Source organism: Rhea pennata, chromosome 5 (genome assembly GCF_028389875.1).
Source record: "Rhea pennata isolate bPtePen1 chromosome 5, bPtePen1.pri, whole genome shotgun sequence".
In the NCBI taxonomy this organism is placed as follows: domain Eukaryota; kingdom Metazoa; phylum Chordata; class Aves; order Rheiformes; family Rheidae; genus Rhea; species Rhea pennata.
In genome coordinates this window covers 26475296-26488178 of record NC_084667.1, presented here as the reverse complement: position 1 = coordinate 26488178, position 12883 = coordinate 26475296, and the positions used below count along the sequence as shown (strand labels likewise).

The window sequence follows — 12883 nt, the reverse complement described above, 5'->3', positions numbered from 1 at the left end:
CATGAAAAGAAGGCGGGGTAGGGTGCTGGGGCGGGGGGGCAGGGGGGTGGTAAGGGGCTTGAAAAGATAAGGAATTCAGACTGCACAGGGGCTTTCACAACAATGGAACTGGTTTAGGCTTTAAATGTGCTCAATCTCCCTCTGCTGGCTTCCAGAAGTTGCTGCATGATGATTCACTGTTCTCATTGCATTACTCATCTGCATTTCTTTCTTATTCTGAGCACTAAGTATCGCTAGCAGAACATTCACTGTGTTTTTCTGTGTGCCACCCACAGTTCATCCAATTCAGATTTCATTTATACTTTTTAAACAGGAATTATCTATTTGTACTTTCTAGTATAAAAGCCAGTACTACAGCAATCAAAATTTGCAATGGGAAAACATATTTGAGGTGCTGTGATGTAGATATGGAGTTCACAGAATAACGCTTAAGAACTATAAGCTGTGCTTCACTGAATGAACAGCGGAAGGTTGAGTAAGCTACTTTACAATTGAAGCAATTAAGGGGAAAATAAGTCAGAGCTTAAAATTCAACTTTTTGTTTTAATTTCCTTTGTACTTGCATGCTTCTACTTAATTTTCCTCAGGTATGGCTTCCCATTACTAACACATATGTTTTCTTCTCATTTTCTCAAGATGTTTTGATGGTAAAATACACAAATCCAGGGTTTTATCATGAAAACACTACAGATCAAAGATTGTCGAGAAGTAAATAGCTCATATTATACCTGCAACCAAGAAAAAAGCAAAAATGCTAAAGACAGACAATATTCCTTCAAGTATTTTACACTGAATTAGTCAGTGTCCTTATACTGTTCCTGGCCTTAAAAGGCAATGGTCTCAAAGAAGCTGCATGACTGAAGTTCTGGACAGGCCAGCTTATTAAAAACATCTAAAAGATTTTTTTTCCGGATCTTAGAGAGTAAGATTATCATATGACTATCAAGCATAGCTGAAAGAAATTACAGTTATTTAGTCTCCAAAGAGGTCTCTGTAGACAGGTAAAATATAGGAAATCTCCTGGTTCTAGGTTTTTTTATTCCAGAAGTCAAGATTAGTCAACCTGCCTGCTAAATACTAGCATAAACCTATTTCCATCATAGAGAACAGCAGGTTAAAAACAGGTTATTAACTATTATTAACTATTGGTTATTGTACTATTCTCACCTCATGTTTGACTTTCTTCCACGGAGTGGTGCACTAAATTGCACTTACCTCACAGGAAATAATCTGTATGTGGACTCTTTCAGTGGAGTAACCTATATCATGAATTAATACCACTGTGAGTTACAGCACGCATACCCCTATGCAACTATTTCCTCTTTGTGCTGCATCATCAGATCTACATCTGATTATTTTTGCTGCCAACCCATCTTGCTGGATTTAGGAGCCTGTGCTGACAAAGAACAATTAAAGGCTCCCTTTTATAGCAGCTAGATAATTTGGTAAATTAACCTCAAAAAGAAATATATGTAAGCTTGACAGAAGTTTAGAGAGCCGAAAGCCAAGCAACTGATGACTTGAAAAGGTTTTTTTCTCTTTAAATGCAATGGAAACAAGAGCAAGACAGGTAACATATAGAAAAGGGTTTTATCCTTTAGTCAAATTCTACCATTTCTTTGAATTTCTACCTGTCTTTAAACATTTCACCTCTCCTAAAAATCTTTCAACTGAAATAGCTTCAAGCACTTACTTCACTTTTTGAAGATCATCCTGTGCTCTAATCAAGGCTGCTTCTGCAAGCTTTGCTCTGTGTTCTGCATGTTTTAGTTGTTCAAGAAGCATCGTGGTATCATTTAACTCATTAGAACACAAAACATTTGCAGGTTCACAAAGATCTTCTATATCTGATGAAATGAAACAAAAATACCTGCCAGTTAATAGTGTTGCTTCACAGCTGCTCATAATACTTTGCATTCCTATTTTTGCTGTTTCTGTGTCTGGATATTTTGCAATGTAGTCTGTTTTGCAACAAACTCCTGAATTTGATAGAACTAACTGCAGAATACAATACTACTCAGTAAAAGCAAGTATGCTAGAAGTGAGTTCAAAATTAACAAAACAAATTCAGAGTTTAGTTTAAATAGCGGTCTTTGAAGCAATTGATGAGTGAGATATTAGGGTGAGCTTTAGCCAAGTACTGTCCTGTGTTCTATTTCTCTAGTTATCTTATTCCAAAGGCTGAAAAGGATGTTAACTGTAAAATGCAAGAAGAAACACATCAAGCTTTCTTAATAATTAAATGGTAACTATTGATTTTCAATCCAAGTTCCTGGACTCTTACAAAGCTTCTGAACACATAAAACCTGAAAGAGCTTAAATAGAATGGAATTATGATGAAATATTGCTTTTAACTAGCAAAACATGGACTTAACACTGGATCCAGTTCATCTCCTGATAAATTCGGCTACTGATTTCAACAGGAAAATAGCACTGCTGTGTTTTTGGATGAAGTAAGAAGCTACTTTAAATAAATAAATAAATAAATAAATAAAAATATTAATTTTAATGATGGAAGACAGGCTACTTGGCCCCCAGGACTGAAACAAAGCATTGATGTTTAGAATATGATTTTCAGAGCATCCATGATTTTCAGCAATTTCTATGACAGCTGAAGGCACTGAACACCTCAAACTGTCTATTTATAGCTTGCGCAAAGAGCACACATCAGGTAGGAGGAGACATGGTGAAATACAAAATCTCTGTAGACACAAAATAGTAGCGTCTATCTGCACTTTCATGCAGCAGGGCTTGTTTAGAAAAGGGAAAAACTGCATTCCAGGCTGTACAGAGGAGAAAATTCCTCTCATAAATGTCTAATACTTTACATGAAAGAAGGATGCACAAGCAAGTGCCAAACAGGAAAAAGGTGGGAAGATCATAGGTAGCAAAAATAAGTCGCACTGTATTCTCACAAGACTTCACACTCTTCTGATGAACTACCATAACAGGGAAGCTCAAGCTGTTTATACAGACCATTAGAACCACTAAAGAAAGAATTCTTCTATGCAACTGTAGTGGAACGTTATACTTGGTTGGTCCAAAAGACAGCCTGTATAAAAGACGAAGATGTTTTCAACAAGACAAATTATTTACTACTGCCTCATGGCATATTACTTTAATGAATGCATCACACTTAAAATACCTACTTTTAGATGCTTTAAACATTTAAACTAAAATATGCAGCTTAAGTTTGGATGGAGTCCCTCTTTTACTTGCTTAAGTACCTCCACTATGAACATCTCATTTACATTAAGTGAACACAGATAATAAAACGTGACTACAAAAATACCAGCCACTACAAGCTGATGTGTAATTCTGTGGTAAGACTTTCAAAGAGTGACTCAAGAGTGACTAAATGTCATTACTTTAGCTAGTACTCGGACTTTATTGCATAACTAACACTATTAAATAAATAGCAATAATGCATCATGCAACATGAAATCCACTTATACCCCATAACACAGTGCAGCCATATTGCAATGTATTTACATTACCATACTGAAGTAGGAGATCATCTTCTAGCTCTGGTTTCAAGTATTCCTCTCCTTCCCAAGGCAGTGGGCCGCTGAGTGAATTCAAATATGCTGCAGTTGGTTTCTAGACAGATGGATAAGAGCATATATGCTAAATTTCTTTAAAGTCACTAGCCCTTCATCCAAGGGAGGCAAAAACCTTTTTTTCCAGCCATTAACATCAATGAGTCATTACTAACATACTTTTGTAGCAAAAGCTAAGAAAGGTATTATTCTGCATTGCTTGGCTAGCAAGAAGAGTAAGAAAATGAGCTTCTGGCTTCCATCCTGGCTCTTACAACAAGTATTCACACTATAGTATTCATGCTGAAATTGCAGTAACCAGAGAATAGCAAACAAATAGACCTACAAGCTAGTCTGGGTTGACATCCAACAACCTATAGGATCAAGAAATTCAGTTAGGCAGTAAGCACAACAGACTCAAAAACTGAAGTCTACACCTCCAGGATCGCACTCCTACCAGAAACAAAGTTTACTCAGATGTTCAACTGCTTCAGACCCATAGCTTATGCCAGAAATAATCAATAAGGCAAGATCCTAACTATGCAAAGTGTTTTTAAACAACAGTGCATTAGGGACCAACTTTCAAAGTGCTAGCTCCTCTCCCACCTGATTCCTGCCAGTAAGTATCTTCTAGGAAGAGGAGAAGTCAGATTCTGGTCCTTAGTTTTTCCCCTTCTATGATTGTTTTGTTTAATTAGCTATGTCTTAAACAACTACTTGTAAATTTAAGTACTAAGTCTGGAAAAAACGCTTAACAGCTTAAGAAGCTATTCAGTCTAAACCTAAACATTCAGGGAAAAACAAAAGAACGTACTTCAAAGCCACAGCATATGCAAAGCGCAACTTGGCCTAAATTAAAGTGGGTAGGTTCCCATTGGCTCTCCTGATTCTTGGAGATAAATTTTAGGTTCATTTAAGGGATTTTAGTGTCATCTAAGGGATCAGCTATCATCCTTTCCAACAATGCAGTGTACCAGCACACACACAAGAGCTAAGAAACTTCAGCTATCTGGAGCCAGATGAGCAAGTCAAAGGCCAGCATAAATTAACAAAACAATACGACACTATCTAATGTGGGCTTTCTGCAAGTCTGGAAATTTCTCTTTTGAAATCACTAAAACCTTATGTTAATTTAAAACTAAAACGATTTCACACTTAAAATGCTCACCTCTAAATAAACCAGTCAATAACTACTTTAAGTAAGTTCCCATGATTTCTTATACTTAGAAGTGTAATACAGACTTGTGTACAGTTATGTTTAAAAAAAGCAAATTTAAAACAGAGCATTTTGATTTCTCATTCTGCAGACACAGATCATGGAAGTAATATGTGACACACCTACCTTCAATCTAACGAAGTTTATTAGTTTAATGTATCCATAAAAATCAAGTCCTAGAAAAAAAAAAAAAAAAAAAAAAGAGCTTATGTCACAGGAAACCCACATATTTTACAATAATGTGAATGTTACTTAAGTTGTTCAATTGGCCAGTTTCCCCTTGGGGCTTCATCACTCCCTAATGCAGCTTTCCAATCTTAATTGGTCATCTACATTTTTCTCTCTTTAGATCTAACCATGAAATTTTCACATTCAGTACAAATACACTTTCCACAGATTAAACACAAGCAAATTTGGCTTATCAGTAGCAATCTCCTTTGTTCAGCAAACAACTCTATATCAAGAAAGCCACATTCATCTTCTGGCAACCTTAATGATTGCTCCCCTGTGCTTCTTCATTCTTATTTTCAGCTTTCTGCTTATGAAAGAGTAAACTGATAAACTGATTCTACTCATCAAGAATGTATACCAATATTGATTTAAACCTGCCATCTACCTCAGGAATAATAGTAGTTTAAACATAATTATGTACTTTCCTCAAGAACAGCTACTAGTACTTCAACCTGTGGCTATGACATAGCTTTAAAATACTTTCCATTGGACTTTAGATGGAAAACAGACCAGACTTTGCAAATTTATGTACATTTTTCTAAATGCTCTGTGTACTTCCCATCCTCTCATCTCTCCTCCTTTTTACTGAACACTCCTGAAATAGTATTACTCTTACCTTACTCTCATTCCCCTACTTCACAGTTTTCCTCTATAGGCACTCAGTTTGGGATTTGAAGCTCAACAGCTCTCTTCCAAAGCCATTCCCCACTTTACACGTCTACCTGAATGCACCTTTCTTCAGTTACCACCTAAACACATGATGGCTTAAAATGGAAGCCAACCTTAAAGTTCACTAAAAAAAATCAAATGGATGATAGAAGGTATGCCTTCCTGTGCTCACCAGAGGGGACAAGAGTACGTCCTTTAAAAACACCAGCAGTACAGTCTAATTACTTGATCTCTTGTTAGATATATCCATGCTGGCCTGTGCTAAGCTGTTGAGCCCTATACTGGTATCACTAGTTAGGCAAGAAAACCTAGCACAATAGGTAAACAGCATGACTTCATTTATGCCCATGTGCTCTTACCTCTGTATACACAAGACTTGCTCAGGTCAATCTAATAGGCAGTAGGGACTCAGCAAAAGCTAGCAAAGATCACTCCTATTTCTATCACTAGTGGAGAATTTTATCAGAGAATACAACATACAAGAGATGGCCAGCATAAAGATAAGTATTTTTCTAGAATAGTTTGTTTTTTCAATCTTGGACTTGTTACCTACAATCAGAAAAACAGTTAAAAACAAACTCATCTTTATCATTTATTTTAAACAAGATGCCAATAAACATGGAGAGATAAACACTGATTGAAAGAGATAAAAAAAATCGCAAAAAGAACTTACCGTTCTTACTGATCACATCACCAACATTAAACTGATGTTCTATTTTACAATGGGAGAATACATCTTCAGCAGAACTAAACAATCTGTAAAGAATTATTAAATAAGCAGAATTAACAGAGCGGTATTTAGATTCAGCAACTTTCCTATGAGTTTTATATGCTTTGTTCGGACTTGCTAGGCAAGGTGTTCACAGTACAACATATTTCCTTTGAGAAAGGATGAACAGGTGTCTACTTATTGGCATACTTCCCAAAGAAGTCTTAATTTTATTACAAAATGCTTTGCAAACAGGTAATAAAGAAACACATCAATTTTGTTTCACACTACTGGGAACCTCAACTTCCAAAAATTTACTGTAAAGACTAAGCCTTTAAGAACAGCATGTATAGGAGATTTGCTTACCAGCATCAAAATAAATGTTTTCTGCTATTTACTGCTGATGGGAAACGATGACTAAGATCAAGAAATAAACTTCTATATTGCTTCATGAGAAGGCGGAAGAAATACTGGTTCTTCACATCATTTCTCCCTCCTCAAGTCTGGATTCAACGGATCTTCAGCTCTTAAGATTGTGAAAGCCACAGAACACTATTTCGAGCTATCCACTAGTTATTTTTTTAACTGGCCTATCTTCTACAGGCTGAATATGAGTATTTACATGGGAAACATTCTTTGTATTAAGAATCCATCAGGGACTCACCTGTCGCAGAAGAGGCAGCGAGTCTGCGGGCCCTCTATGACACCCTCCTCCTCCTCCTCTTCCCAGGCATCCTCACCATCGGACAGCTCGGGCATCTCCTCGTCGTCCTCCTCCTCCTCCAAAGGCGGCCGGCCGGCCCCTGCGGAGCGCGGGCAGGGACCGTTAGTGAGGGAGGAGCTGGGGGGGCCGCGCGGGGACCCCCCGGCGCCCGGGCACGGACCGCCGCCGCCGGGCGGGGCCGCGCGGGGACCCCCGGCGCCCGGGCACGGACCGCCGCCGCCGGGCGGGGCCGCGCGGGGACCCCCCGGCGCCCGGGCACGGACCGCCGCCGCCGGGCGGGGCCGCGCGGGGACCCCCCGGCGCCCGGGCACGGACCGCCGCCGCCGGGCGGGGCCGCGCGGGGGCGGCTGGTGACGTCGCGCGCGCACCCACCTGCAGGGGCAGCCCCCGCCGCCCCGGAAGCCATAGCCCCGCGGCGCGCGCCCCGCAGCTGCCCCACGTGCGCCTCCAGCACGCCCAAAGCCGCACGCCGCTTCCGGCCCCGCGCCCGCCCCCTTGCGTCAGCGCGGACGCAGCGCGCGGCGGGGCGGGCCCAGGCTGGGAGGCCGCGGCGGGCGGGCGGGGAGGGGGTGGCGCCCCCTGGCGGCGGCCTCCAGCGCTCGGGCGGCTCTCGGGGTCGCCTGCCGCGCCCGGCCGGCAGGCGGCGGCGCCATCTTGTGGCGGCCGGGCCGGGGCCGCCCGGCCGGGAGGGAAAATAATTCCAGCAAACCAGGAAGTGACTGTCGGACCGTGAACTTCACGCGGGTCGATGTGTGCCGTTCGCAGGAGCCGGCCCGTGGCGGGCATCCTGTTGGCGCCGCTCTGAATGCGACGGCTGAGTCCCGAGCTGCGCAGCGTGCGGCCGGCACCGCGGGCACGGGCTGTCCGCCGGGGTGCCGTTCCGGGGAAGTCGCCCTCGTGGCCTCATCCCCCTCGTAGGCAACCGCCCCTCCCTGGCGTCCTCCACAGATCAACGCATCCCAAATTATACCAATGCTTGGCCCATCCGTGCAAAGAGTTACCGTCCCTTGGTAAACAACTTGTAATTTTCAAGTGAAATCTGGCATTTGTGTGAAGATTTAGAAAATCCCGTTGTCTTTTCCTCTATTCAGTTAGCAAAGTTAAGGTGCATCTACATTAGCGCGTCAGATCAGGAGATCCAAAGCGTGCTTTTCAAGCCATCTGCCCAACTTCCCTGCTTCCAATGCTTTGGTCCACCTTGCAGCGTGGTCTCGCAACACAGCGAATGGATTTCAGTGAAACTACCATACTGCCCAAGACTCCAGATAGCTACCAAGAGCTCAGATCGCAGGACCACACGAGAGCCAGCCCGAAGTGAAAATCCGAAAGCATTCAGGTACTGCTCTTCAGCGCCAGCTATTTTATTACACTTAGGTATTGCACTGCTTGCTAAGGCAGACACAGCAGCAGTTTTTTCCCTGTTCATGTCCAATCCTACTTTTCATAAAAAGTTATTCTACATTATATGTGTTTTGCAAGGGCTAAATCTGCAACAGCACTTAGCCCTGACATTTAGCACTCAGCATCAGCCGAGGTACCAATTGCTAGTTAGTACTTGACTGGTCTTCACTGAATATAAGTGTGCTGAAATTTAAATCAATTAGTAAGAGAAAAAAAGGGGAAAGTGCAGGAAGGAAATCTGAAAGTTTGAAAATCCTTGTCAGAATAACAATTCCTGATTTCTGAAACTTGTAAATCTGTCCCATGTAGCTTAATTTTCATTTTCATTATCCTCCTATTTCTCAAAACTAAAGCTAACAAAGAAAGCTTTTACATACAGATTAGATTTGCCTAGATTAAGCATTGTTTGGCAAACTCAAAGGGATATGAAAAATTTAAATAGGGAAACTGACTTCAGATATGACTAGAATAACAAGTTTGAAAAAAGGAATTTGACCTAATTTGATTTACTGCTTTGTTTTTAAATTCAGCATTCAATTAGACTAGCTTCTACTGGTATGACAATGTAACAGAGATTCTGCAAATGCTGCTTAGTAGTATAAACCAATGCTTTGGTATAAACCAAACCTACTGTTCCTCTACTCTTGCTCAAGCAGCTGATCGCAGAAATAGACATAACAGTCACTCTTCTGTAAATCGTCCCTGGGCTGATAGCAGCAAAAGCAGAAACAGCAGCTTCTTTGTGCTGTACTGAAATTCTCCCCCACTGGAGGAGCAAGGGGTCACTGATTGCATAGTCTTTGCTCCATTGCACACCCTTTGCTATTGTTCAGTCCACTCAGAGAATAACAGACTGAATGTGCCACACAGCCTTGTAACTGAATCTTCTTTTTTATTATTGCATAAATTAAGATTCGCCATAAATGTACAGCACCTGTTCATTTGGATCAGCATATAAAACATTGTGTGAAGACTGTATTAAATCCTGCACCAAAAGTATATAACTTACACCAATACCTCTTGAAATATGATCATCTTTGTTACAATCTCATAATCCTTATAAGGGGATTTGCATGGTACAGCAAGATTTACAATGTAAGGGATTACTATTTCATAATCTGGGCCAAGGGGAAGAAACTTCAAATATTTACATTTTTTTACTGCATTTCAAACTTTCTCCCAGATCAGGAAGCACAACACTGCGGAGGCTGTTTAAGGGTGTTTGCACACAAAATATAGTATCATCTTATCACTTGTGGGCTTTGTTTCATCTCAGTTCCAAGCTTGTGTAAATCCATCCTCTTCCTACATCACCCTTTTGTCCCTACAATGTTTGTCATTAATGAAAAGTGCATTAAGTATATTAATAGAAATGACATAGGCAACAAATGAAACATTTCTGAACAAACTATTATTAAACAACTACTTCTTTATCTTGTGTCAAATATATTAGGAGAAGGTGAGAAAAAAATTAAAAAGAATTAACAATAGACAGCAAAACATATTGCTTCTCAGTCAGACACCTAGGTCTCGTATATGGTAGCAATTAGAGTTATATTTTTCAATTGTAAACCCCCAAGGTCTCTACAGAACATGCGAAACTATATAGAACCACAAAGCTCAAGACTGAATACAATTTTGACAAAACTATTTTCACCTAAAAAGCCCAAACCATCTGAATTTTTACATCGTATGCCCTAGTAAACCCAGCTTGCTACATGCCTGTGCTAAGAATGACACTTCTGAACCCACAGAGCACGACTGCAATTATTTTCTTGTGTCAGTTCTCCCATCCCAGTTTGTTGTATTTTTTTTATTAAATTAATAAATCAAACTCTTTGTAGCAAGCAATCTCTGATGTAAAACCTGAGACTGGCTTTTTCATTATGTCTTTACAATGTCTAGCCATGAGGAGGTTCTCACAAAGCTGTCACTTCCCAACATTATACATCCATGAAAAGCATAGCTGCAGCAGTGATAGATGCAACAGAAATAGATGCACCTCAGGTTTTGGAGCAGCATCAGTGCAAGTAAAACATTATGAATGCTACTGATCTGCATATTATTAGCTCTTAGCTGAAGGATGAATTTCAACTCTTAATTAAGAGCATGAAAAAATATAAATGAAACAAATCAGAAAATTTAAGTGCCAGTTAATATACAGAAGGAACAACCTCTAATATAGTGAGTAATAAAAAGTTATTTTTTATTCCTATCATCAGGAAAAAATAGTGATACTGAAAGCAGGACTGCTAATCTAGATTTCCATTCCCTGTCAGCATACTCAGTCATTTTTTAAAAGTTTAATAAAATGATGCCTTTATTTCCCGTAATTACGAACCAAGAAAACTGGTCTGTGAGATATTTTTCACCTGTGCAATGCTCATAGGGCCCTGTGTAAGGCTCACCTGGAAATTAGGTAGGTTTAAGATTAGGCTTGAGAGAGAAAGCAAGCCTTGTTCCGCATTTCTCAACCTGTCAGAACAGTAAAGGAAACACAAACGACTTCTCTATATCTTTCACTGGGTTCTTCTGTGACTCGGCTTACAGCTTGTGTCCTTGTATTTAAAAGTTGTCTCAAGGCACAGTCAGAAGAGATGATCTAACACGATTCTGCTGCCAAGGAGGGAGTCTTGCTGTCTCCAGCATCCATCTGACCCTTTGGACCCATACTATAGTGGCATAAAACTACTCATTTTTGCTTTCACTCACCCACCCTCTCCCTGCAGAGGCAGCACAGGGAAGTACACAGTTGCAGCAAAGTGCAGGATTTTATTTTTCAGTATCCACTGGTAGCTGAAATGGCCTGGCTGTACCCTCTACCAGCACCCCCAGCTGCTGCCAGCTGTGTCAATCCCCTGTCACAACTGTCACAGCACAAACTCTACCTGTGACAGGAAACCACCTTTAGGAGGAGTGTGGCATCCTACCCAGACCAGTTTAACAGCAGCACTTAAAAGGGGAGGTCCTACTCCCTCTCCCCTGACACATTCTCTCCCATTGCTTGTACCAGAGAAGCAAACTGATTAGATGGGCTGTTTTCCTTCTTCTGATGCTTAGTTCCTAACAGACAGGTTAGTTAAACCAAGTTCACTTCAGGGCCACTAACTCAGCGGTTGTAATAAAGGGCAAATAGCAGGAATGTACAGCTGGAAATGCAGCATCATTGGTATAAACACTACTGTTGATTGCTTTCAATGAGGGATTGCCCCACAAGACTAAAACCAGTCTCTGCAATTAAGGCAAATCTGCAGTGCAGGAAACACAGTCATGCTGCTCTGAGATAAAATACATTTACCAAAATACAGAAGCACCTCCATAAAATGTGCGTTGTGCAGCAGTTTGAGCAATACAGGACAATTTCAGGTGCTACAGACCACTGGAATCCAACTGTGATAACTCCAATCAGTTAATACAAAAAAAAAAAAAAAAAAAAAAAAATCCTGAGAGTCTTAAAAAATCACTAATCTTCAAAATTAGTTTCACCACTGACTTCCAAAATGTAAATGCAGACAAAGATACTTGTAGGCAGGTTAGGGGTAAATCAGTGTTTGCAAAGAGACTATAAATAAGTAACTTATTATGACTTTACTATCTTTTAATATCTATGCTTCTACAGGGGAAACTGCTTGGACTCAGAATAAGTAATTATTAAACTACGAAAGAGGCACTTTCTGAAATCATATCCTTACCTGAAGTAAAGTACCGTGTTTACCTGAGGCCTTGTCTTTACCATGAAAAAATACAATTTTAACTAGTTCACAGTTGTGCACCGGCATTTATTTTGTGGTGTTTATATGAATTAACAGATCAAACTAGTGGAACTACAAGGCCTGTATATTAAAAGCAAATGGACAAAAAAACCCTCCACAGCAACTCTTTGGGACAGAATGTTTTTAAAATATCAACAAGATATTTGGTGTTACAATGATGGATGCTACGTATTTGACAAACTCTGGATGTAAATACCTAGAATAGTCATTTTGAAACTAAAGCCTTTGTAAGGGGCTGACCATCTGAAAACACCACAGTCAACAGAACCAGCTCTCGTCTATATTCATCAGCGTGAAACTTCATCTGTGCCAAAAAATAGAATCAAATCATTTAAAGCCCTAAACAGAAATATCATACCTAAAGAATAATTTAGAAATTGTGGATGAAAAGAGCATTACTCTAAAGCTGATGCTTAGGTTTTCAAGGCTTGGTAAGGATGTCTGAAAGAGCAGAAGTGAGATGCAAGCAGAAGGAAAGTGTGAAATTTTGTAGATTACAGAATAATAGAGGAGGACAGAAGACAAACAGTTATATTTTTCAGTTCTTTTACCTATACAGTATAAATGACTGGCCTTTAGTGTGTGCTAGATCGCAACCCACACCAATCTGTCCGCTTCAGT

At 40.4% G+C, this 12883-nt stretch overlaps 1 protein-coding gene across 3 annotated transcripts in view; it reads right to left on the bottom strand.

Annotated features, from left to right (window-relative positions):
* PRMT3 (protein arginine methyltransferase 3) overlaps positions 1-12883 on the bottom strand; it is a 143173-nt gene that overhangs the window by 57753 nt on the left and 72537 nt on the right. For 2 of the 3 annotated variants that reach the window (XM_062576518.1, XM_062576516.1), the window contains exons 1-6: positions 7461-7556; positions 7029-7167; positions 6329-6411; positions 4882-4931; positions 3498-3600; positions 1694-1847 (exon numbers count right to left, since the gene is read on the bottom strand). In XM_062576518.1, coding sequence (XP_062432502.1) covers positions 1694-1847; positions 3498-3600; positions 4882-4931; positions 6329-6411; positions 7029-7167; positions 7461-7494 — 563 coding nt within the window. In that variant the 5' untranslated portion in view covers positions 7495-7556. Of the gene's footprint in view, positions 1-1693; positions 1848-3497; positions 3601-4881; positions 4932-6328; positions 6412-7028; positions 7168-7460; positions 7557-12883 lie in introns of those variants that run through there. The other variant, XM_062576517.1, reaches the window with a different exon arrangement.